At 34.7% G+C, this 27,591-nt stretch overlaps 1 protein-coding gene across 3 annotated transcripts; it reads right to left on the bottom strand.

Annotated features, from left to right (window-relative positions):
• Positions 1-1,138: 1,138 nt before the first annotated feature.
• On the bottom strand, positions 1,139-25,852 carry LOC145562390 (kinesin-like protein KIN-UC). Of its 3 annotated transcripts, none has more exons than XM_081622649.1 (21): positions 25,302-25,852; positions 23,526-23,626; positions 19,950-20,072; positions 19,127-19,312; positions 18,094-18,315; positions 17,851-18,007; positions 17,179-17,328; positions 15,952-16,040; positions 14,916-15,128; positions 14,619-14,753; positions 13,789-13,968; positions 12,936-13,259; positions 11,191-11,316; positions 10,968-11,096; positions 10,764-10,879; positions 10,559-10,653; positions 7,784-7,909; positions 3,492-3,617; positions 3,062-3,205; positions 2,847-2,975; positions 1,139-1,503 (listed from the first exon to the last, which is right to left on the bottom strand). In XM_081622649.1, the coding sequence occupies exons 1-21, from the start codon at positions 25,630-25,632 to the stop codon at positions 1,355-1,357; spliced, it is 3,351 nt and encodes a 1,116-aa protein (XP_081478775.1). In that variant the 5' UTR covers positions 25,633-25,852; the 3' UTR covers positions 1,139-1,354. The 3 variants fall into 3 exon arrangements, with proteins under 3 accessions (XP_081478775.1, XP_081478778.1, XP_081478776.1); XM_081622652.1 differs by having other exon boundaries at positions 10,968-11,090; XM_081622650.1 differs by having other exon boundaries at positions 11,191-11,310.
• Positions 25,853-27,591: the final 1,739 nt, after the last annotated feature.

Below are 27,591 nucleotides of genomic sequence, written 5' to 3'. Positions count from 1 at the left end.
TGACGATTTATTTCTAATAATCCCAACTAAGGTTTATTATTTAATAATCCTAACTATGCTATGTGTTTGCCATTAATAGTCCCAACCGGTCAATACCAAGTCAACGACTGGTTACAATAGGTTATCATGACAACAGGTTACCATGACATGTATCAACACGAGTGGTCCAAAATTGAAAAAAAAAAAAATTAAACACAAAAATTCTCAGCCACCAACAACCACCGCAAAACCCTAACCCCACCAATTAATACGTCGCTATGTGTTTGCCATTAATAGTCCCAACCGGTCAATACCAAGTCAACGACTTGTTACAATAGGTTATCATGACAATAGGTTACCATGACATGTATCAACACGAGTGGTCCAAAATTGAAAAAAAAAAAAATTAAACACAAAAATTCTCAGCCACCAACAACCACCGCAAAACCCTAACCCCACCAATTAATACGTCAGAAACCGGCCACCCACCCCCATTAACCACCGAAATCGGACGACCACCCCATTTAACCTACCCCCGAAACCACCCAAACAGCCACACTGCACCTGAACCAGCCCTCGAAACCACTGCACCACTGCACAGCCACCCCCGAAACCCACCAACTAACCAGCCCGCAATTCTCTTCAACGCTGGCCTCAACTCGCAAGAAAAGAGCAAATCGAGATCGCGTTGATTTCTATTGTTGGACGGAATTCCTTGGTGGCGAGTAGGACCTAACGTGCAGCCGGAGTGAGGCTTCTAAAGGAAGTGAAACTGTAAGTGATGCGCCGCTGGAAATTCGGGAATTGAGAAAGTCGGACGAATTTCGAGGGTAGGAAGGGACGGTCAATCGTTAACTAGGGGTTAGGGAGGTGGGCGGTGGTCGGCCGACCGGTTGTCGGTGGGCTGGGGTTGGCTTATGGTTTCACGAGGAAGGGGAGGGGTGGCTGGAAAACCGAATTTATTTTTTTTTTTAATTTTTTTTAATATTACACTAATTAAGTACTGACACATTGCTTCTTAAAAAAAAAAAAAAAACCTTTCAACAGGTTACCGTTCATTGGAACCATTGGAGGCAAACTGACCCCATAGTTAGGATTATTAGACAATAAACCTTAGTTGCGATTATGATTATTAAAAGTAAATCGTCAATAGTCGAGATTATTAAAGTATATTTTTTCCAAAATTAATTGAATTTCCTGCTAATTCCTCAAAATACAACACAGAAGCTATTTCTGTTTAGAGTTTACCATACTGATCGAACAATTTACATTTCATCACTAGCAAACCTTTATCAGGAATAATATACACTATTTTACAAATATGAAGTAAAAGCCTAAAGATGTAGCACCACGCTCTAGTACACCTGAAATTTTATTAGTCAGCTGACATTTCTGCTTGAAACATTCGATTCAATTTCAATGTCTTCTTAGCCAGATTGCGGATATCTTCTCTGGCAGATTCAGACGATATTCGAATCACCTCCTTCAATCCCCCAGTTGATATGAAGTCTTGTGTGTTACCCTCTGCAACAATTAGTACATTAACAGATAAAATTTAGCTGGACAAAACCAAAATCAATCTGTGCTCCCCCATTTTGCTCCACAAAATATAGCATGTGATAGCATTGAAATTGACGCTATGGTTGTAAGAAACAAAGGTTCACTAATAACAAATGATGAACAAAAATGAAATTCAATACCTGTTTTTTATTCAACAAGTTTTTGGTCATCATATGTTATTTTCAATTTTTAAACTAAGTTTTGTCCACCCGATTTTTTAAAAAAAAAATTATATTGATGCTCTATAAGCAATATTTCAAGGAGCACGAAAAGTATAATGTAACAGTACTAAGGTGTATCATTGCAAACCACAACTTAAATGTTTTATATAAAAAGAAATATTCCAAATAAATGATCAAATCAATGAGTGATTCACTATTAAGTTTGAGTTTGCAACTTTTGCCTTATACTCCTTATTTTATTGGGTGCAAAAATACAAAGTACATGCTTATGTTGAGTAATCAACTAATACTTAAACCATCTATGTTGAATGATCTAAAATTCAAGTACAAGCAAGACCAAGTTAATAAACAGATCATTTATCAAAAACCCAGCCAGAAAAATAAAACATGTCCATGACATAACTAAAACAAAATGAATATTCTCCCCTACCACTCTAGACATCGAATAATTAATAACACCTGAGAAAATTAGAAAACTAGAAGAAGATTTAAAGCATTAACCATCCAGATTTTTTGACACGAGAAGAATAACATATGGCTAGAGGTGGTTATAGGACATTGCTGTTCATTGGTGATATAGTCAGACTATGTATGAAAGGGCTTTGACCCTTTTACCGCTTTGGATATGGCCAATATAGGGTTTTGTGATAAAAGGGTCATTATTCGCCTTTTCCACACATTTTTAGGAAAAAATAAAATAAAATTGGGCTTTGGTTGATTAAAAGTAAGTCAAGGAATAGATGAAGTTTTAGACATGTAATTGGGGATGGAGGGAGTGGTATTTTTTGAACAATCCTCACAGATGAAAAAATTTTGACCAGCATGATATTAAAATGACATTTTGACCCAGCTCAATAACAATGCTTTACCCTAGCCCTAAGTTACATAGCCATCACAGCCCACTAATAATTTTGATAGGCCCAAAATCAGTCCACTCAGATAGTGGCCCACAACAGCCCACCCAATAAGCCAGGTCTACACACTAAAGCAAAACAACACCATCCCTTTATACACCTAGAAAGCATCCTAGTCAAACAGGGCATAAGTTCAGAAAAAAAAAAAAATATTTTAAACAAATTAACAAAAGAAATTGCCAAACTTTACAGATGAAATAAATTAGCATACCATTTTGTGCTAAATGGCAAAGAGCAAGTTCCATGTGGCGTCTAGTTGATTCAGAGGCAGTCTTTGAGTTGACAATCAACCATGTAAGTGCACCATCTTCCATAAGAAGTGAGCGACTTGTTCTATGACCTGAAGGGGAAAATACTTTCAATGTTTAAAATTGCTGAAGATGATTGGATCATAAATTTACCAAATGATGGAAAATCTTCACATACCCTGTATAACCTCTCGTGTTTCACATTTGGCAAAGTTGGCCAATCCCCTGGCTACCTGTGCAACAACATCAATATTTGTAGAACCGGCCATGCTCAAAAGTGCCTTAATCCCTCCATTATCTTTGAGTGCCGAGTGTAATGCAACTGGAATAAATCCAAATCACGAAGACATCGAAATTCATGATAATAGTATGCAAGTATAATCATGCAGATGAGTAGCATGAACAAAATCCATATTGCTGCTATTATTGACAAGACAAGGGCACATCTTTCTCCTATAAGGGTTTTAGTGGAAAAATGTTCCCCATCTAATATTGTAGGAAGAGCCAACTCAAAGGCACAAATGATATATATGCTAGACTTGTATAAGAAAAATGGTGATACTAAATTTCTTCATGGCAAGTCATTGAAAGTGGTCATGTCTGCTTACCATTGCCACATAAATTTGCAATTGCTCCAGCCACCATTCGAAGAGTTTGGGGATCATCTGTTTTTGTTGTTGTATCTGCCAAAAGACGAGCACCTCCCTTGCTCATTATCAAGCCTTGATTAGTCTCTGAAGAAAATTCAAGCATGTCATATTTGAGTTCAAATGTAAGATTATATAAACTAATCACTGGAGCAAGGTTATGAAAGAACGGAAAAAAAAATAAAAAAATTGAACCTATGAAACTAATTAAGATATGGTAGAGCAATCATGTTCAATGACTTCTTTAGTTTCTTGGTGAAGAAAATTGTGTTTTCCCTTCACACGACAAATTGCAGCAAAAAATCTATCTTAATGGGAACAAGCAACATTACCACAGCCAACGTCGAAAATAAGCAATGCAATAAACCATTCACCTTCCCCATGCTTCGACTAACATATAGCATTAAGTTAGAATACAAAACAAGACACTTCATCATAGATTTGATTGTACATAGCCAAGTAATTCCATCTCCTTGAATCACGAGGGTAGCAATCAGTAATATACAACTTTAGCAGGAAAGAAGGATGAAAATTCAGAAGGTTCTCCTAAGTTGAAAAAAATTAAGAATAACCAAACCTCTTTTGACCTTAATCCGAATGATCAATAGATACTCAATATTAATGAATTTGACGTACATGATGATAAGTTGAAAGGGATTGGAGGTAAAAGTGAGACAATACAGTCCACATCTTTGGGTACAAGTGCTATTATTTTCATTTCTTTGAATAACACTTGCTCCCAAAATTTCACTTTCCTCATATATTACAATTGTTTTCTTGGCATACTTTCCTAGCAGAAATTTTTTTAGGGTGTTAAGGGAAGGACAGGGGCATATAAATCAAGGAGCTCATCATGAGATCATGGTGACACGCCCAATATCCGACATTGTGAACCTGGTTCACTCACTTTCCTGAGTTCCTGAAGTTATAGCATAAAGGAGTTTAACAAAAAAAAAAAAAAAAAAAAGCATTAAGGAGGCATTTTACCACCTCACCTCCCCCCCCTCTCCCCCCCCCCTTTCGGTTAAATATTATTTTCCATTGTAGGGAATAAATGGGAAAAGAATCTTATTCATCGATATGTTCTGTGCGCTCTTTCTTCACATTGTGTGCTCATATTTTTTTTTTTTTTTTCCCTTCTTGTCTCATTCTCATCTCAAACAGCCACATCCATGTTTAAAAATCCCCTAATACTAAGCATGGACCTGCCTTTTTCAAAGCTGCATCCAGTCTGTTTAACAATAGGCATGTTAACAACCATTCATCTAATAAAGTTAATAGATAGCCTAATTCCGGAAAGTTTCTGCATTCTGCCCTTCTAAGTTCTAAGTTCTTTTTCATAATAGTTAACCACCAACCCTACAATCTACATACTCCAAAACTACCCTTTGCATTTTTTTTTATTGATTTCTTCAATAAACAACATTAAACACAAAAGCCTCAAAATTTTGTGGCCAACGTTAAGGAAGTTTGTGGGCTTCACTAAAATCAGCATATTAAGAAGCATGGCAGAGATGCTAGACTTCAAGGATTATTGAGGATCACTATATGGTGTGTTTTATGATCTCCACAATGGTAATAAGGGGGGATGCCCAAATCCCAGTGCAGCTTATGAAGAAACTTTACCAGAAAAGACTAGCATATCCAGCTGCTCATCATCGGAAAGAAAACAGCTAGAGTGGTGACCAGAAATTAACTATGGTAAAAAAGGAACCACTTAATTAACTGCATACTACCTGACAGAAGCCCTAATATCTCGACTCATAATCTATTAGATTTCAACTTTATACTTGTACTGTGGAGAATATACTGTTATGACACAAACCCAGCAAGGCAGCAAAATGCTAAGCATCAGGCAAAGGGGGTGGATACAATGGGGAATGGCATTATAATGCTTTTAGAGGTAGCTTGAGGGAAAAGGAATAAGATGGAGAGTGAGAACGGAATAAGAATATTCATATATAGGGTAGGAGAGAGTAATTGTAACGTTTTTTTTTTTTTTTTTTTAGTTGATAAGCTTTGGGAGTTCCAAGTCACAAAACTGCTGGCACTACCTTCAATTACACAGTTATTTCCAATTGATCATCATGGTCATCTTATTCTTCTAATGTCAATCTTCCACCTTATATATTTTAGAAAAACACGCACAAGCTATGTTGGAGACATTCGTTGATTGTGCACCTCAACAATCATGAGTTCTAATATATATATGTTGGGTTTGAAAAGTGTGGAGAACGGTTCAAGAAGGCTAAGGGGGTACATAGCTTTGGAGTTAAGCTATGGATTGTTTGCTTGGTGCAAAGAAATAATTAAAGGCAAGGGCTGACTTCAAATGAGAATATCTCAAGATCTATAAATGATATTGAGATGATTCAAGTTGGAGGTGATAGCTCGTCTCAAGAGCTTTCCAACGACAAGTCATAAGCTTGATTTGGTCAAGAATCGAGGAAGTTATGGCCGGTTTACGAAGAGATGTCCGTGTAGTGCGGGAGTTCAGGATTTCGAGCAGAAGCTACTGAGTCCCCTGAGTTTGACGGAACCTCTAGGAGGTAAGAGTTCGACTGAACCACCCCTGGTTCGACCAAACTCAGGGTAGGTTCGGTCGAACCGGCTGCCTGTTCCAGCGTGCGGTTTCTTTTATTTCGCTCGAGAAGTAATCTTAGTTGTTGATCTTCCTTGTAATCTAGCACCATATATACTCATGTTTTGTCATTGTTAGAGTAATAGGATGAAGGGAAAGACGTAGAGAGAGAGCTTCAATGTAAACCCAAAACACTTAGGGTTTGAGTGTTTGAGAGGGTGAGCCTGGGGTGAGAGCTTTCGTGATGATTGAAAGCTTGTAAACTACATTAATCTTCATCAAACTATTACTCCATAGTGGATTGATGGGTTTTTCTCCCGGTTCTCGGGTTTCCCACGGTAAATTCTCCTTGTCTCGTTTATTATTATTTTTCCGTCTTCACTGTTTTTAATTGTCATTAATCGCAAACTAGCTAGCACATTCGTTAATCCTTTCAATATAGACAAAATATAGTTCACAGAGAGGTTGATTAAGTTAGCTACAAAGAGATTGAACATAAGAGTAGAAACTAGAGAATATTAGTGGGTAAAGGAAGAAAAGATTATAGAACTGAAATCCTTAAATAAGCGTGCTGGTTTGCCTGTACCAAACAGCCTATACAACATTCTTTTGAACAAATTCCTCATAATTCATCTGAAGATAAGATACTTATTTTAGTTTTATAAAAATAATTTCAGTTTGTTAAAAATAAGTTCAGTTGAGTAGATCAGTAACTGTAAAGAAGAAATATAATAGAGAATCTGTAAATATAATTTCAGTGAAGTAAAATTAAATTCAGTTTAGTGAAAATAGTTTCAGTTTGGCAAAACTAAGGTGAAAAGAAGAGGGCCTTAGTATGGTCTAGAGCTCCTAAATTATTACACCTTCAAAAAATAATTAGTTACTAACTGAAGAACAGATACCACTTCTATTAACATACTATTAGGAAATTCTCCACTTACATTAACAATAGCAGTCAATGATGGCATCTCCTCTAGCCTCCCTCATCATGACTCATTTTATTATTCCTATCTGCTTTACAACTTAATCTCTACTAAGAGGTTGTTGTCCAATTGCAGCCTTTTTGTTCCCCCATTATCAAACAAAGTTGTTGCAAAGTGGCATTCCATTGGAAATTGGTTTAGGACTTTATCTGAGACAACACTCAAAGACTGCCATCCGCACCTCCTTCAGCCTCCCACATCATGACTCAACTTATTCTTCCCATATGCATCACAATTAGATCTACACTAAGAAGTTCATATCCGAGTGGAGCCTTTATATTCTCCAATTATCAATCAAAGCTGTTTGCAAAGTGACAACCTAACACACGCGCACACGCAGGCACACGCACGCGCAAACACACACCCACCCACACACACACACACAAATATGTAGCAGGGGCGCTGCTATATTATCAAGTCCATACTACTAAACCTAGAGCTTAGTTTACTGATTTTAGAATCCAAATCACCTCCCTTGAGTAAATATCACAGTTATATTAACCAACAAGCCCCTGTTGCCTCCGGATTATGGTGATAACATTGAAGTCACAAAAAAAAAAAAAAAAACACACACACACACACACAAACTCAATCTTAGGAAGATCTATATATAATAAGATATATGGCTCTTCCAATGAATAATTATGATCTTTAAACAGCAATTAGCAGGAAAAGGTAAAAGAGGATACCGTTCATGGCCAAATTAGCAACAGCACCAGAAGCCACTCTAAGAATAGTGGTATTTTGAGAAGTCTGCAATAACATAAGCAGGGCATCCAGGCCTCCCTCATTCACAATCTTCTCCTGGTTAATATCTGACATAAAATATAAGAGATGTCAGAAGTAAATAAAAAAAGGTAATTTTATAAGAAGATAGAACAAGTAATTTCATTAACAAGTAAATAAAAAAAGGTGTCATAAAATATAAGAGATGTCAGAAGTAAATAAAAAAAGGTAATTTTATAAGAAGATAGAACAAGTAATTTCATTAACAAGTATGAAGAATTCGTTTCATCATGAGTTAACAAAACCTGGATCGAATATTCACATATGAGTCTATTAAATTATTACTTAGAATAAAAATGAAATTAATGCTTTACTTTTCATGGAATGTCCCTTAAGAATGGGTAATGCATCTCCACTAGCAAACTTCTCCTATCTTCCTTGTACATATTTTAATTTCATTATTTGGTCTTTAAGCCATGCTTATTGGGTGTTTCCTGCATGTCGAATGTTGACCCTTCAGCATAGCCTATTTCAAGTTTTAGCTTTTTGTGATTCCCAACGATAATATTTACTGCAAGTATTTTGATGAAGGTTATGAGTCCTATGGCATTCAATTGAACTTATAAGCTAATAACTGCCTTTTTTTTAGTTAATATAGACCAAATCAAATCAGACTAGAGCAGATGAAAAATAAACAATTAGATCATCTCATTTAAGTTCACTTTTTTTCTAAATTCTTATAATTATTTTATAAACTCATGTAATGCATGCTTTGCATAACATATTAGTTTTAGCCTTATAAACTACTAACAATGAGCTTAAATTGATTCAAATAACAAACTCATAAATAAGCACTCGTTTGTACCAACTATTTGTTAACTTTGTTTACTTATCTATGTGTAACTAACATTGTAATATATTGGTTTGATATTAAGAATTGTTAAACATTAGTAGAGTAACAGTGGTAACATCTTTGTATTTTTTTGATAAAAATTATAACCAATTAGAAAACTAATCCATATCATATACTTTTTCCGTTCTTTAAAAATGAAACATTTCATTTTACATGCTTGTTGATGGATATATTCAACCATTACCTTTCATTTTTCTCACATAACTTAAAAAAAAAAATTAGTTAACTATTAAACAATTTTTTTTGTTAAACTACAAATTATTAAATTAACTTTTATGCATTACCATGTCCCCAGTCCATACCAAAAATTTAAACTCTTTAGAAATGTGCATGGCGGTCGCGTTTACAATAACAACCACGTCGCGGGAACGGTTTATAACGGTTAAATAGAACGGATCGCAGATTTCACGGTGTGAATTTTTTTACAAAAATCACATATGTTGTCATTGTTTACTGTTATCAGGTTTTTTTTGTTTTTTATTTTTTGTTTTTATTTTAACAAAAAACCAAAAACTGGAAAAAAAAAGAAGATGTTTCCACTTTTCAGTTATCAGCTTTCAAAATCATCATGATTTTAATAAGTTTGACTAATTTTTGATTCATTATATGACATATATCATATGATTTTGAAAAACAAAAAACAAAATAAAAAAACCACATCGATGCCAAACGAAGGCAATAACACTTATTCAAATAACAGCTTCTTTACTCACTGTCTTAGTACTTGTACCATATTATGCTAAAACTATGACAATAATACTTATTACTCCGCTATTAGGTAACTCAGTAACTCACCACAAAGGAGAAATAAGTAAAGGGGTAAAAAAAGTGATGGGAAACAATTGTCACAACAGTACAAAGGGTAAAAATAAAAAAGTAAAAGGGGGAAAAGGTGGAATACAACTGTAAAGCACCATGTGACTCATTTGACACTCAGATTTTTTTGTACTTCCTTTCTTCTTTAACCTCTCGCTCCCTCAAATTTCTTCCTTCTCCATAGCCATGGCAACACTGGTTCATAGGGATGAAGGCTATTCAGAGCATCTCAGCATGGCCAAAACAATTACTCGGGTATGTAACAATTTCAAAAACAGAGTTCTACAATTACGGAACGGCCAACTCGCCTATTTGGGAGTGAATGTCAATTTGGCGGTATATAACAACCTTTTTTGGATCGGCAAGTCTAAAACCCGTTACAAAGCGGACATTACATAACGGAATGGACGGGTTTTTTTCCATGGAAACGTGCCCCTGGATCCTTAATTATATAGCTTTCCAAGTCTAACACTTAGACCTATACCCAAGTCCGACACCTATACCCAGCATCCTAGATTTTCACAACTACATTAATAAACCTCACTTCCATAAATCTCCTACAAGGCTACAACCTCTCTTATAATCCTCTCTCAATCAAACACTCGACACTCCCACAAGAGGTTTGGAATTGTAAAACCTCTCTTTTGGTCCTAAATAACTAAAGCAAACATCCCCATTATTATCATTCATAAAGAGAGATTGGGAAGTGGACCAAAAACACACACAAGAACAAGTGCATGCGCAATTGAGGATCACTTTAGCATGCCACTCTTGCCCAAAATGCATCACATTTTATAAATTGTATGATTTTGATTAAACAAGTGTTAATTAATGACTTTTTAAGGAAACAACAAGAGTATTTCAATAAGATTAAAGCAGTCACCTCTAAACAGTTTTTAGAAAGAGAACACTATTTTAGGACATTCAATAAAATGAACATAAGCGAATTTAAGAGACAGCAAATGTATACTGAACACATCAGAGCATAGCTAAGAGATAAATACATTACCTTCAGCAGCAAGGTTTGCTACAACCTTTAGTGCATGCATTTGAACTTCAATATCTTCAGATGATAACAATTTTAGTATCCTTTCAAGCCCAACTGGTAGAAGGACATATAATCAGGACCTTTGAAATAAAAGTTTTGGATGAAACCTAGATCCTTTTCACACTAACAAAAAACAAAGATGCAAATAAAAAACAATAACTTTCCTTCTTCACAGATCTTGGCAATTGTTGCCCTCTGGCCAGATATAGACCTATTTAAACCCATGGCTGACCGGAATGATGATGATTCTTTCATGTGCTGTTTGGCATATGATTTCTTGTCCTGAAAACAAAAAAATCTGGAACCTTCATATTCTTCACCAGGAAGGTGGCATCAGAGATAAATAAAGGGTGTTATAACTTCAAGTCACCTCAATGCCTTCGCTATTTGCTGATAAAAATTTCTTTAACCTGACCAATTCGGCTTCAAGTGTCATCCTTTGTTTCTCCTCCGTCAAGAATTTCTCCTTTAAAGTATCAAGTTCATCCTTGAACTTTTCCTTAAAATACAGATGACAAAACCTTGTCACTAAATTGAGAGACATTGAGATTGGCTACACAGTACAGTGATCTATTGAAGTTAGAGGGTTTTACCTTATCTGATAGCAAATTCACATTTTCTAGTTGCAGACACTGCATTTTATCAACAGCATCTCGATAATTCTGGTATTTTTCTTCCAATCTTTCTGTCAAATCATTAATCTTGCTCTTCACCTGATCCTATACATGAAAACAAATTTATGAAGAAATTACAACAATTATTAGCTAATTTTATAGATTATAAATACCTGTCAAATATCGTCATGGACTTACTAAAAAAACAAAATGTCAGCAATAATCTTTTGACTATATTCAAGTTTCAACTCTATTACTCCAACTGATCCTCCAAATTTATTTATTTATTTAATTTTTTTTTTTATTTTTATTTAGTGAATTTGGCTCATATATAAAGTATAGATGTAAATTATAAATGTCAATAAAAATTTGATTGTTGACAGAGAGACAAGATGAAGTATACAAAGTGTTATGATGGAGAGAAAGTCAGGTTAATGTGATGGAGAGATTTAAAAATACTGCCAAAAGAGTTTGATTGAAATGGAATTGTGAATTACATATAGTTTGGGAAAATTAAAAAACAAAGTGTGGAAATTTTATAGGGGTAGAGACAGTATAAAAGAGGACTAACTCCCCCATTACTTGTTCATAAACAAACATGTAACAGCCCATTTGATTTTACTACCTTTAAATTTCAGGCTTCTATGTCATTTCTTTGTACAATATTTTTAATTTATAGCTTCTGTCAGTAGTAAATAAATAAAATTGCACTTATGTACTAGTGTCATGTACTCATGTTTTACCTCTATTTGAAATTTGCACAATAACATATATACAATATATTAAAAGGCATTCCTAAAGAAGTTTAGGTGCCACATGGCCCCTTCCTCAATCAATTGAGTCTTTCATTCTCGCACTGAAAAATATGGCTTGTAAAAGATTTGAAGTTTTAACCCACAACCTTAAGTTTTAAAAGTATAGTGTTAGCCACTAAGCTATTACCATATTATATGTCCTATCAAAATTAAATATAAATAAGGATTTCAATCATGGAATTAATGTAGTACCTCGGGGCATCACCCGGGCCTAAAAACTAGTTAATGGTTAAAAGCCATGATAGATAAGGTTAATTGTTAAGCAAGAGTTACTTGCCTTGTTAGAATAGCTGAAAACAAGATAAATCCAACCAAGGTAGCCCTTTCAGACATCACAAGTCAGTAGTTTTCCCTATAGGCTATAGTAGAAAGAAAGTGTAGTAATTTCCACAATCTTCCATATTTCTTTCATTTTTGAAATTGGGAAGTCAGATTGTGGAGAAAAAGAAACCTGATAATAACATATTCATAAGTCTCATAACAGTAAATAAATGGTATTTACCAAACTTGTGTTAAAAAAACTCAGGAAGGAGAGGGGAAGCAAACAGGGGGAAAAGCCACTCTATAGTACAAAATTTTATTTCACCCCAACTATTAGTGTATGATACTATCCAAAAATATTAGTGTCTGATAATTAACACTACAAAAATGCATCAACACTACACTTTAATACTGCCCAATAAAATAATACTTTCCTTGTATCATAATTTTGGAAACTCATAATTCCCCAGTATCTTCAAGGACAAAAATTTACATGTTACACTCTAAGATACATCCCAAATTTGGTACTTGTAGGCTTGTAGCCAATTCAACACGTCATCAAAGCCACTGTAATCAAGGTTTATGTAAAATTATAGATTCATATATTAGAAGACTTACCTGACTTGATTCATATATTAGAAGACTTACCTGACTTGATTTCTCTTCACTGAGATGTTTCTTCAATGATTCCATCTGTTCCTCTGCATGTGCACGACAAGCATGCTCATCTTCAAAACGCTTCTCTAAATTGGATATTTTCTCCTCGTACAACTGGATGGTTTCTAAGAGCAATTTCTGTTCAGTAGTCTGATTACTTGAGACATTTCTAAGAGAGTCCACTTGCTTCTCAGCATGTTCACAACGAAAATACATGTCATCTAATTTTTTACTTAAATCTGCTATTGCCTTCTCATGTGTTTCCTTGGCATCAAGCAGCTCCTTCTTCAGTTTGGAATTTTCTGTTTGAAATAGCTACTAAGAAGAAAAAACCCCAACATTAGTCACGACTCATGAGGTACATTAGTATCACAAAAGAGATAGTAGAAAAATTGAAACTTCAAGCAGCAAAATTAGCATGCCGAAAATTGAGAGTACATACAATCAAATGAAATATACAGTTGCATACCTGTATTATCATTATAAAAACTGGAAAATGAAAATCAATATTGAAATTCTATTATAGCAATTTCCAGCAGAAAGAAAACATCGAGTTTGGAAAATGTAAATAAAGGAGTCAGTAATGGGAGCCATCAGTGCTTACATGTCACAATAAAATTAAAAAACAGATATGTAAACAGAAAATAGTAAATTTTGGGCTGTAATGAGACTAATTGCAATAGGCACTCCTACATATGTTACCAGCTGTGAAGAAGTTAAAAAGTCAATTTTCTTCTGAACCAAGGATCTAGCAATAAAGTCTTTGCAATTGTATAAATCAGATTGTTTAAATCTAATCCCCTCCCACACTATGGTGTGGCAATCAAAAGGAAAAGCAACTGACCTTCATGGAGCCCTCGTGATCACTCAGAAGTGCCTTCAAGACATCTGATTGATTTCCAGCTCTTTCATAGCGAGCTCGCTCATCCTTCAACTGCTCAATCAATGCTGCTATTTGGTTTTCATACATCTGAGTAGTGTCTGCAAGAGCTTTCTGATATGTCGAGTTTTCTTGATGATTTTGCTACAACAATAGATCAAAATCAGTATAGCTCATGAACCAAAGATTTATTAGATTGATGATAAACTATTTACACTTATTACTGAGGGAATAATTGAGGCGGTGCAAGAGGATGAAAATCACACTATACTTGAAACATGGAAATGTCAACTCAATGACTATAATATATCATAACCATTCATCATTTCAGCTCAAGTATCCATATCTGATACCTGGAACTCCAAATGGGCATGGAGACTTCAACCTTCACCAACAACGTGGACATGCAAGTGATGCAACTCATCTCAAACATGGGCTTATGATAAGTCCCAAAGAGAAAATAGTCATTTACAAAAGCTTGTTGGGAAAGCTTAATAGATATATAGTTCTTTAAGATCATGTTGGAGTTAATCCATGAGAGTTTCTCAAATAGACAAAGTATTTACTATCATAAGTTGTTCTTCCATATTATATTTCATTCCCTTAATATATGTATGCAAATTGTTTATACTTCCAAAGCCTCAACCTCCAGAATACATACAATGACCACCCCAAAGGAAAACATAGAGTAAAATTACAGCAAATCACACAAAGTCAATAAAATGTCATTTGAAGGGAAATAATAATTAAAATTGTGACAATCGGGCTAAGTGAATAGAAGTTAAAGGAGATACCTTGTATTGTTCTATACTCATTTCTAGATGTGCCACTTCATCATGCAATAATTTATTATAATCTTTCTGATGATTTAATTCATCCAACATAGCTTTCATATCCTGCTCCAAACGAGCATTTTCCTTCTCTAGGATCTACAAACAAATGAGTAAATCTGATACTGTAAATAAGACAGAATTTACAAAATCAACAAAATACAGTCTAAAAGGTGATGGAAAGATAATTAATGGATCTCATGAGAGTATGAGACTATTAGGCAACAACAATAATAAGAATATAAAAGACAAGGAAACTACCTCAGACCTTGCAATTAGCCTCTTTTCTTCCTCAGCGGATGAACGTTGAAACTCTTTGATCTTCTTCTCCATTTCATTTTTATATTTATCCCTCATCTTTTGTTGCCTATCAATTTCTTCAGTAAGATGGTCGACTTGGCTTTCAAGCTTTCTGGAAAGCCTCTCATAATCAAATTCTTCTTTCACCTTCATCACATTTACTACCTTCATAGCCTGAAATCACAACAAACAACAAAGAACTCTTATAGAAGAACCAATGTGAAAATGGCATATTTATTGAGAACAAACAAGCACACACACACACACACACACACACACAGAGAAACAGCCTGGCATTCAGGTTTATTGAGTTGAGAAGTTCAAATTAGGGCTTATAATTCAGACCATTTCTGAAAATTCTGGATGAGGACTAATGAATTTAAATCACAACTTTAGTAAGTTTAAATACAGGCTAGTGATTTCAATAATGATTATATCAGACCAAAATTCACATAAGAGGGAATTTAGGCATAAAGAGCATAACCTGAGAAGCTATCTCCCTCCCACAGAGCACAGTTTCAAAATTACATAATCCCATAAGTGACTAAACAATGATGAGTAGCATATTAGAGAGCATTCATTACAGTAGCAATAAGCAGTCATCATCCATTGAAATGGAAGAAAAATTTAACTACATGGTAAATTAGGAAGCATGCAGAGAAAATAACTATTTGCCAAAGTAATCAACTTTCAGATGAGACACATCATCCAAATTTGTCTCACGCAAACATTAAAAAAATTTGTAATTATTCATACCACTGTACCAGACCATCTGAAGACTAGAAACACAAGCAAGAGAAAAGCCATCTGTCTTCAAAGGATTATTTAAGACACATAAGCATTGTTTTTTTTTTTTTTTTCAAAAATCAAAGTAATTAGTTCACCACAGTTAAGAAGCTTATAAATCTTTAAACAAAAAGAAAAACTCAAGAGGGGTATCAAACAGACATTTGTGCTCCATGAAATTTTGAACCATAATCTCAGAGAAGCTACTTACTCTTTGCCCAAACATTATTGTGCTAGTTGTTTCTGCATGATGACGTGCTGAAGGCCCAATTGTAATTATTAAAGAGGTCCTAGCAGAGCCTATTCAACAAAGATGCACACCAAAATTAGGACAAGCAATATCATAGTAGGATTACAAGATCAGTTCTGATGGACAATACGACAAGTCAAAGAGATTGCATGATAGTCCCTCCTTTATATTTATCTTCCTGCTTTCCGTTCTAGGGTGTTCTTTTTTTACCTTCCCACTTTTGCTAGATTCCTTTGGTAGCCAAAGAAATCCTCTTTTACCTTCCTTAGCCCACCAGATGATCCACTTATATTATTATACTATATGATTTCATTACTACCCACTTTCCACCAACTTTTCCTTGGCTTTTGATGTTAGAGTAGGTATAAAAACTTTGGTGACTACTTTGCTTTTCCTGCCTTCATTTCGAGGAGATAACCTAAAGCACTTAATCAAACTCAACACCATCAACGTAAGATTACTTCCAACCCAAGGCAAGGTAGGGTTGTCCATATGAACTTAAACATACCCCCCATGTGATAACACAGAGGATGTTCACATTTGATTCTTGATTCAAAACGACAACTGTCTGCTACATCAAAATTTGGAAAAGGCATTTAGAATTTAATGTAAAGATTCAGCGAATTTGGGTAAACAACCTTCTACACTAATACACTTCCTCTGTTTATTTATTGCAACATTTCCTTTATTTGGAGATGCATATTCATAACAACATTACTAATATGGCAATGGATTCGCTAGATCTCTCTCCTTATTACATGGGTCCCTCACTCTGTCTCTCTCCTTTAAACATGGACTCCTGAAAAAAAGTGCATCCCCTACATGTGGAAATAATATAAAAGCAGGGAAAATACTAACAACAGAATATCATAAGAAAACAGAGAAGGCCCAAGACAAGAAGTTAAAACACAAATGTAGGAATGTGGGACATCCCAAAATAAGAATTTTATTTCAGTAAAGAGCAAACATGAGAAAGCTTATTGCAGGTAGCCCTACTAAAAGGAGGGGGGTGATACCCTGAATTCATTAGTAGATAAAATTGGGAGTTCAAAGATTACCAATGGCCAAAGATTGCTTACGTAGACTTTTAACTTTATATTTGAGCAGGTGATTTCAGGACAGAGAAAGTATCCAGCATATACCAATAAGTCCCATACATGTAGATTTAGAAAGGATTTTAAGATTTACCCCCAAATGAATCACGCAAAATTCTTGTTAACTTGGAATCTCGAGTTGGGATATGAGGACTGCTTTCAGCCAATGCATTTATGCATTTTCCCAATGCAGTGAGAGAGAGATTGATAAATTTAGCCTCCTCAAGCAATAGTCCTTCACTGCCTGTCATGAAAAAACAAATTAATATATGTCCATAATGAATCAAAAATTATTTAAACTTATTAAAATCATGATAATTTTGAAAACTGACAACAAAAAAGTGGAAACACCTTTTTCTTGTTTCCTGTTTTTGGTTTTAAAAAAAAAAAAAAAGCAGGAAACTGAAAACCAAAAATGATGCCAAACAAGCCCTAAATAAAAAAAGGTGCTATGATTTTAGAAAGAACAGTATGATCAAACCATTAGCTTCAAAGATAACAATCATCAAGTCAGTTGCATGCTATCATCATACACCATTACTTATCTCAGTTTCTTCTTTTTTATATATATATTTTTTTTGACGGGGCTGATAGTACATTACTTATAGAAAGAGAAACAGTCAGAATATATATTTACAGGAACTAAAAGTTCAAGTTACAAAAGAAGCTCTTATTACACAAAGATGCTTTCACAGATACTAGCTTTTATCAAACACAATACCTTTTTGGCTAACATAATATATAAACACCCACTCTACCAACTTACCAGATTTGTCAATCCTTTCAGATCCAGCAAGATCCACAATTAGCAGCTTGCCTTTTCGTATCTTATCTATGCCCATATCACTCTGTGCTTCAGTAGCAGCCACTTTTTCACAAGTAACATTTTTACCTTTCCCAACAATGGACCTTTTCACAGAAACCTGAAGCAGACACAAAAACAGCAAGTAATATGTAAAATGAAAGAAAAGAAATATGTAACAAAGAAACAACTTAAAATAATTCTCACCATTAATATAGCATGACTGCGTGAAGAGCTTGTGTTGAGCTTGGTATTTGCAGCATGGCGATTTGCCTCACCACATTGAAGCAGTTCCATAAAGTGATCAAGATCATGAATTTTAATCACTGAAGCACCGGGCAACAACACCTCCCCGGTTTTAGCATCCTCAACAACCGGAATATTAACCTTCTCAGGATCAAGTAGATCTTGAATTGTTTCCATGTACAGCTAGAGTAAATAAACGAAAGATGAGTAACAGCTAAAATGTTAGAGAATATGCTAATGAATTTTCAATAGGCCATATCAGTAGTGGCATCTGGAGGAACACTATATAACCAGAATTGCAATTATAATTAATTTACTAATTAGTTCCACTGGTTTTGTAAGTGCATCGGTTTGACCGGCAAGAAGTTTTAGGAAGGTGAGTTGAATGGAGTATAATACTGAGTAAGTGAGATTTGTTGGGAATTCAAAAAATAATAAGAAAGGAGATAGTGGGGTAATAGTTTATTAAAAAAAAATAAGGGATGTGAGAGGAGAGATAATTAAAAAAAAAAAAAAAGGAACTAAAATAGAAGCGGGGACCATATGAGGAGAGATATAGTAGAAAAAATAAGAAAAGATGTCCAAAAAAGAAAGTGATGCACTGGCCGATTTAGGAGAGTGATGCAATTAAAAAAATTAGAAGGGAGTGACCCTTAAATCGCAAGCTGTGGCTTTTCACTTCAACAAAGAAAACTAAACCACGAACCCAAGTATTGTACTATCCTTAAGATTCTAATCTTTAGAAATATAACCTTATAGTAGCCAAGTTCTCATGTCATGCATTAAAGAACATAAAAAGTGGCACCATGACTAGTCACATTTTTTAATATTGATGTTCACAACAATCCCATGCTACTGCTAACCAATATCGAAACTTAAGCAAGCAAATCTATTGCCAATTTGCCAGTACCCCAAATTATACAAGCTAATCCATTACTAAAATACATTAGGATCAGCATTATATAACCCTATAAAGCATAAAGCAGTCAAATACCTGTACGTAGGAGAACTCCACGCTCTCATTAGAAAGAGATGTATTTGCAATTATGTCTTCTACAGCTCTAACAATGATGCCGCGCTCTGATGCATCATTTTTGCCTAGGCTGCCAACAGTGTAAGTCTTCCCAGTACCTGTCTGACCGTAAGCCATAATTGTCCCATTATAGCCACTCAACACACTCTGCCAAGCAAGTGGATAATTAAATATAATCAATTAAAATCATATATGTAGAGAAACAAACCCTTAAAAAAAAAAAATACTCATATAAAAAGAGGTCACGTTCCTTAATATGAGTAATACAATAGAAAATCACTTCGCTAGTTCAAGGAGGAAATCAAAATCTGTATTTCAGTGGCTTAGACACTGCACATTTATAAAAGTAACTACACTGTAGCACATATGAAGAGCACACGAAAACAACATAAACTCCCTATATTTCAAAAGTGTAGTAGCCTAAGTTGTCCAACATTCACCCCCCCCCCCAAAAAAAAAAAAAAAAAAAAAAAAAAACCCCAACTCTTGCAAAGTTGATTTTTATGAAGTTTATAGTGTATACAGATTTTTCTATTTATATAATAGATTTTGTCAAATTTCCAAGATATATAATAAAAGATTAGATGGGAATGAGCTCTCAAAAAAAAGATTAGATGGGAATGAGAAAGTTCATTTATAAAAATTAGGATATTAAATCATTAATAATGATACAAATTTTGGCATGAAATATGGAAGTTACATAACACTCCAACAGATGTGTAAAAGTTACCTGTTACTCTGTTTGTGAGAAACAGTACTAAAGTCGACTAGAACAATAAATTACCTCAACAACAGGTTTTGCTACAACTTCATAAATGCGCTTTTGGGAAGCAGATTCAGTAAATACTTCATCAAATTTATAAGATTCGGAACTCCAGTTGTTTTTTTTCAAACTCAGTTTCTTTAGCTGCATTAATAAAGAACAATTAATCAGTAAAGCACCCAGCCAAACTTGCACCGCAGACTGCCAAATAATGAAACAACAAGTGACTCTAGACTATTTCCTTTTTCATTATTAGGAGCAAGAGTTTATTGACATGCCAAAAAAGCTTTACAGAAAAGAAGGCATCCAATAAAACAAAAGGGAGAGCAAAGAAGACTGCAGAAACGACATTCCATACAATGATACTACAATACAACTACCCCAAAAGTACATGAAGCATATGATCAAGAACTGTCAAATAACTACCCAACCAACAACAAATTGACGAAAGATCCTTCAAAAACCATATCATTCCTCACTGCATGTTATCCACAAAAAGGCTATACAAGCAGAAACTAATGGACTCCCCTTCAACCACCACCATACAAAAGCAGAAATGTGTTAACATAGAGGCTGGGCAGATTCACTCCCCACCCCCTACAACCTCACACATTTGTGCCATAGTAAGATTGGAATTTGGTTAAAAAAATAAAAAAAAAAACTATAATAATATTAATATTAAGGAAAAATTGCCAAAAATAATCCCAACTTTGCTCCATCCGCTCAAAAAAATCCCAACTTTTGATTATTTTTTAATAATCCCAACTTTATACTCTATCCGCCCAAATTAGTCCCAATAGGTAATCCAACTTGCTATTACAAGTTACCAGCCACGTGTCATTCTATAATTGGCTAAAAAAAATTCAAAAAAAAAATCAAAAAAAAAAAAAAAAAAAAAACCACCAGCGACCTTCAACCAGTCACCCCCACTGCCACACAAGCCCAGCCTAACCCCCAGCCTTCCAGGCGCCGGCCGCTGCCCAAACACCCTCCCCTTTCCCCGAGCCAGCGCCGCCCTGACTATCCTCCCCCTTCCTAAACCATCATTCGCACACCCTCCGATTTCAAGACCCGTTTGGGAGGCGTTTTAGTTCGATTGTCGAGAGGGTGTTTCTTGGGGTGAAAGGACGATGGTTGAAGGTGGAGATGACTTGAAGAGAGACATTGAGGTATTAAATGATTGTCGAGATGTTGCTGCTCTTTGTGACGAATTTCGATGCGAACGTCGAGCGGTTGACGCATCTCTTTAATGGCGGATGGTGGTTTATGGGGAAGGGAGAGGGCTGACGGCCGGTATAGGGGTAGGGACAGGGTCAAGGTCGACTGTTAGTAGTTGCGCCTGGCGTCGGCAAGGGGAGGGGGTAGCGCCGTCGGAGAGGAGGGCCTTTTGGGAGGTGCTGGGGGATGGTGGTGGCATTTTATTTTTTTTATTATTATTATTATTATTATTTTTAATATAAATTAATTAGTTAATAATAATAATATATTAATATTTTTATTTTTTGACCAATCACGTGGTGACACATGTATATTAAACCTGTAAAAAAATCTTAAACAGGTAACCGGTAACTTGGGACTGTTTTGGGCGGATGGAGTGTAAAATTGGGATTATTAAAAAAAATTATCGAAAGTTGGGATTATATTGGGCGGGCAGAGCAAAGTTGGGATTATTCTTGATAATTTTTCCTAATAAGGAAAAATTATAATAATAATATTTAACCAGCCAAACAACAATACAGAACATGTAAATGCAAATCTCCCAAAATCAACAAGGGATAATATGTGCCCTAGAGATCTGGCATAAAAGAACTGCTAAACAAACTATAAATTGCACAAAGAAATTCCAGAAATGACCAGCAATTAAGATATCCCCAGCAAGGCTCATTTACGGAATCCATTTTCTTGGCTAGGCTAGCTTTATGTACAAGTTTTGTATGTACATTACACTATCAGGCACAGGTAAGTATCCGGGTGTCCAAATTATGAAAGCTCAAATTGCAGGTTGGGGACTTATGATTAGTATGGACACAGGTATGCAGATACATTAGTTCTAAAATCCAAATTATTCAAAGCAAACAGAGTAACTAATAGGATTCTACATAAGCCTTGTGTAAGAAAGTAAATAATAGAAGCTACTGAAAGGAATTCATAAATTATGCCAAGCATCTCACCATCTTTGCCCATTACCAGCAATAAAACTTCTGAAAAGCATAATGTGTGTGTTGGGGGGGGGGGGGGGGGGGGGAAGAAGGCAGTTGTTCCAAGAAGCAGAACATGGTGACACTGGTGGGCAAAAGACGAAAGAATTTTTATAAAAATTTACTGGTGGAGAAAATAGAGAGATCGTAAGAAATAGTGATTAAAGATGTTAGTATCTATCATCAAATCAATATTAGGCTCTTGATACAGGTCACAAAATCACAGCAGCCTCATCAATGTCCAAAATCCTAGGCAATTGACTATTTATTGAATTGATCCTTTTTCATGGTTATCAATCCATCAAGCAATGGAAATTTTTGGTGATAAAGTCAGGTACAGATTTGTCATCCTTCCCCTTTGAATCTCTCCACGTTTACCTTTCTCTCTATGTTACAGTTCTAGGTCCATGCACAAAGATTCAAAATACTTTACCCTTTAAGCATCAAATCTTCACCGTATTATCCTCCTAACTTAGTCTTCTGAGTATACACACATCTAGAAATATGAAGCCTTTGTTTTAGAGGGCGCAAGGTGCACCAAGGGGTAAAATACCTTGGAGTCTAGGTGCAAGGCAAAACCGCGCGCCTTTTGTAGGTGAGGTGCAACTTATTTATATAAGAAAAGATATTAATATTTGTTTAATAAGGCAAAAAAAGAATTCTGAAATAAGGTGAATGGGCCATGAGATCAATGGCTAGAATTCTTCAAATTCAAATGAAATTGGGGGATACAGATTTCATCTCTCCTCTAGAATTAAAGTAAACCTGACCACCACAAAGTCACGTGGTGTTTTTTACAAGAATTATCTTACACATTAGCTATTGACGTCTTACAATATAAGATGCGACATAATTTGTGAAGGCGCACAAAGCAGCCTAGAAAAAGTGCATAGGTGTGCTCTTTTATAGGTCTTTGCGCCTCGCAGAACTGAGGCGCCAGCTCTTGCGTCGGATTGTGTCTTGTGCATAGGAGCACTTTTTAAAATTAAGTACGAAGCTGGCAGGGTTTTAGATTAAAAGTTTGGTTTTAACAAAGTTGGCAACTTCATAGCCTGCAAGTGCAAGGATTTTCTTAGAAGATGACACTGAAGCTAGAGCAGGAGTGGAGAAAGTAAGGAGAGAAAAGTTTGTGATTTAAATTTTAGTACTAGGTTACAGATAAATTTACAAGTTTAGGAATTCAAAATCCAGATGTTCTCCAAACATTAAAAACGACAATGAAAATCAATGTTTATATTTCTTGTACTGAATTCAACTAATTAGTATTAATTTCAGGTTTCCCAAACAATCTAATTTAGTTATGGAAAGAAAGGAAAGAAAGAGAGAATAGGCTATAAAAACAAAGCATTTCATATTAAAATCATTACATTCTTGACAAAAAAAGAAGAGAAATAATAACCTCAGGTAATAATTCAACACAATCAGCAAAATCTGCATCTGAAGCAAGATCTTCATCATTTCTTGGCCGAAGCCTAACAGCCACTCTGACTCTTCCGGGTTCTGTAATGGGCAGCATTAGAGCTAGTTTAGTAAAATGAAGAAAAAAAGAAAACAAAATCCCATTTCATGCAAGTCCTACTTCACTATTCAAATAATTTGATTATCATCCAAAATTTCCCTATATACAATGAAAGTGAATTTCTCAAAGATTAAAGTTGTATCAACAACCCTAGATTTAACAAAGTTTTAAAGCATACGCAACTAAAATGATATACAAAGTTATTGAACTTCAAAATTCAATTTTACAAAAGTTCTAAAAGCTCCAATACCTCTCACCCCAACTAATTCATAGCCGTGGTTCATGCATTGTAGTCCCTTAATCCATAAACAATAGTTGTTTACTTCCTTTAATTTCTCTCCATATGAGGCAAGATCCTCCCCACCCCCTCCCTCTTATTCTTAGCTATTCATTTATTTTAGTGCAAACATTCAAATCCTTAATCCATGAATCAATCAATCAATCAATCAGTAAAAGATAAGTAAATGGAGTTTTGTATCATTATTAATCCATGAATAATGATACAAAACTCCATTTACTTATCTTTTACAAAATTTGACAAAAAAAAGATAAATCAAACAAAGCTATTGTCCATGAACGCAAATATCCAATCCTTTTGTCCACTAATGTCTCTCAAACTTAGTCAAACTGTCCCGTTCTTCATATGATCCATTATAGCTTGCATTGAAATTCCTTATTTGACTAAATTAAACTACTATATGTTGATCAATAATCCAAGATGATCGACACAAACAATAATCTAGCTTGATATAAGGCTTTTAGAAAAGCAAATCTCAAAAGAGTTGGCTATGCTCATTAGTTTTTGAACTCAAGATCATGAACATCAAGGGGGAAAAAAATAGAGAGAGAATGGAGCAATAGGGAAGAATAAAAATTTGATAATCACGATCTTTAATCAATGCTACGATTATCGTCATCCAGACTCTATTATAACACTATAAATACAGTACAAAGTAAGAAGCAAAGTAAAATTACAAAGATTAATGTATATTCTTGTACATTTAATTCACAACATTCGGTTACACTTATACAATCTCTAATGCTAATAATATAATTTCTTCAAAGTTGACATATCAAATGGTTATCAACAATTTAATCATTTAACTAATGAGGTCTTCACCGAGTGGTTAACACTGAACCCCCCCCCCCCCCCCCCCCCAACTCTCAATTGTAATTCATATTGTACTCATTTAGATAAAAAAAAAAAAAAACCAATCAATCATTTAACCTAACTATAATTATGGATAATAAAAAAAAAAAAAAAAAAAGTTGCACTTAGCTATGATTAAGCATCATATATAGTGTATCCTATAATACCAAAAAAAAAAAAAAAAAAAAAAAAAAAAAAAAAAAAAAAAATGATCAATTAATACCGCCCAATTACTCGAGATTATGTCATACATTCTCAACTTAATACGACTCCAATAAACGTATTTGATGATAACCAAATTTTAGGAAATTTATCAGCCTAAAAAACATGCTTCTCACTCTACTTTGATTAGCTTTTGTGATTTATAGACGTAATAAATACAATGACATGGGATTTCAAGATATCTAAGATTTTATAATTTACTAATTGATAAGTTCAATTTACAGTTGCATTTTTACATTGACAAACGTGATAAAAAAAAACGTGTCGATTAATTAGAAACGAACCTGGGTCATGAGCAACAATAGAATTGCTTCTATTAAGAGGAGTAACAGGGCGCTTGGTGTTCGGCGCTTTGACAAAATCAACATCTCCGCCATTGTTATGACTTCTCGGAACCGGAGTAACAGAGCGTTTCGAATCATGAGCCCTAGAATTCGGGGTTACGGACCGTTTTGCCGTAGCAGGCGTCTTAGATCGATTGGATTGATGCATTAAAGGACCATTAACACTCTTATTAAGGGAATTACCCGATACATTAGACGATGATGAAGACGACGAAGAAGGCGATGAAGTCTGCCATGTTTGCCTCTCTTTACCCGATTTCTGGGTCGCCATTGATGGAATTTCTCACTGTTTTACCTCAAATGTCTCCCCCTTTGAGGATAGAAGAGGGGAGAGAGAGAAATGGAGAAGGGGTTTCAATGGAGAATGATGGTGAGAAATGGAGAAGTAGTCGTTGGTTCTTCATGGATGAAAAGGAGGAGAGAGAGAGAGAGAGTAGAGGTGAGGTGATGTAGTTGGAAGCACGACTGAAGAAAAGGGAAAAAACAAAACTAAAATAATTGAATTCGACTCTGTTCAATCGAATATTGTTGAGTTGGGTTTCTTTCCCGCGTGTACCAATTGTAGGAGTAGGACGGGTGTGGTGTTAATTCGAGTAATTGGGTCAGGTTTGTTTGAGTTGGGTTTGTTGGATTTAATTTAAGTTTGAGTCATTCTAAATTATTGTGCTTATACATATATATACTATACTAGTTTGAGTTAAAATCAAATACGATTCCTGAACTAATTTATTTGTAACATTTTAATCCCTCAACTATTGAGTGAGGTAAATTGGTCCCTCAACCACCAAGGAGTACTATTTCCAACCAATAGTTTAGGACTTTGCCTAGTCATCAATAGTTTAGGGACCTGCAATGCATGCTTGGCAATATTTTAGGGACTTTGCATTTTTTTTTTTTGTTTGTTTGCTTAGTCATCAATAGTTTAGGGACTTCCATAGAAAAATGCTTGTAATTACATGAAAAAAAGCTGAAAAACTAAATCAGTCAATAGTTTAAGGATTTGCATTTAATGTATTAACATATTTGTACATCAAATTATCCAAAAAATCATTCTGTAAAAAAAATAGCAATTATAAATAAATAAATAAATAAAAATTGTTGTTGTATGTTCTTCATATTGTTGTTGATCATCCAAAAAGTTCATATGCTCAAAATATTTCTCGCGAGTGCGTTGCGAACTCAAATACCAAGTACCTACACATAATTATATCAATTAGGAACCGTAATATGAATAGCATGAATTTTTTGAATTTATTGGTCTTTCAAATTTTTTTTTTAAAATTATTTTTGGGTAATTATGTAATTATATTTGTATTTACAATTGACGGTGTCAACTAATTATGTAATGATTAAACAATATATTAATAAAAAGTTGGTAATTTGTTCTTGTGTCTTATCTCTAATTGCTTTGCCCTAGCTAGATCTTGCAATGACTAACTGGATATTGTTTGTTGTGGATGAGATGCACTTTCTGTTTATGATTGTTGTTTTGGGGTTTTTTGTGTCCCTTGGGAGAGTTACAGCTCACAGACTGGATCCAAGCCGCTTGTACTTGCAAAACAACGGAACTCCAAATGTTCGGAGGTCCAATTAAGTTAGTACAGAATCGGATTAAAAACGTGCGGAAAGTAAAATATCTTCTCGGATTTCGAGATCAGGTGTTTTCTCTATTTTCGAGAATAATAAATGATGTAATGATTGTAAGGGTCTATTCTCATCAGATTATTTTCAGTTAAGTTCAGTTCAGCTCTAATAAGTTCAGTTCAGTTTATGTCTAATGATATTGCTAATGATATAAAGCCAAATTTCGTACTTTTAAGCTTATATTACAACAACGACAACAACAACAACAACAACAACAACAATAATAATAATAATATTTAATAAATAATAATAATAATTATTATAATAATAATAATTTTGATACAATTCAATGGTTATATTTTTTGATACACATTTTTACAGTTAAACTCATTGACAAAATGAGAGTACTAAACAACTTAAACTAGTTTTCATAATCGGTTAGTTCTTCGTCTTCTTCTTGTCCAACAAGGTGCTCCATTGCCTCGGCATTCCTCTGAACTGACTCCTCAGTTATTTCTTATCATACAATATCCATAGCTGCTTTTCTGTTAAGATCGTACATAGTATGATCTTCTATTGGCTCCATGACTTCAACTTGGTGCGTGAATGGAATCCCTAGTTCATGTAAACGAATAAAATTGTGAAG

This window comes from Chenopodium album, chromosome 10 (genome assembly GCF_948465745.1).
Source record: "Chenopodium album chromosome 10, dcCheAlbu1.1, whole genome shotgun sequence".
NCBI classification, from domain to species: domain Eukaryota; kingdom Viridiplantae; phylum Streptophyta; class Magnoliopsida; order Caryophyllales; family Amaranthaceae; genus Chenopodium; species Chenopodium album.
Note: the sequence above shows the minus strand (reverse complement) of the source record. Positions and strands in the feature narration are given on the sequence as shown.

Excerpts from the sequence above, each read along its gene's own strand:
- LOC145562390 (XM_081622649.1), bottom strand. The coding sequence starts at position 25,632 with ATGGCGACCCAGAAATCGGGTAAAGAGAGGCAAACATGGCAGACTTCA. Across the intron at positions 20,073-23,525 it reads GTGTTGAATTATTACCTGAG|CTAAAGAAACTGAGTTTGAA; the intron begins GTTATTATTTCT and ends TTATTAATGCAG. Across the intron at positions 3,618-7,783 it reads TGCTAATTTGGCCATGAACG|AGACTAATCAAGGCTTGATA; the intron begins GTATCCTCTTTT and ends AATTTTCTTCAG.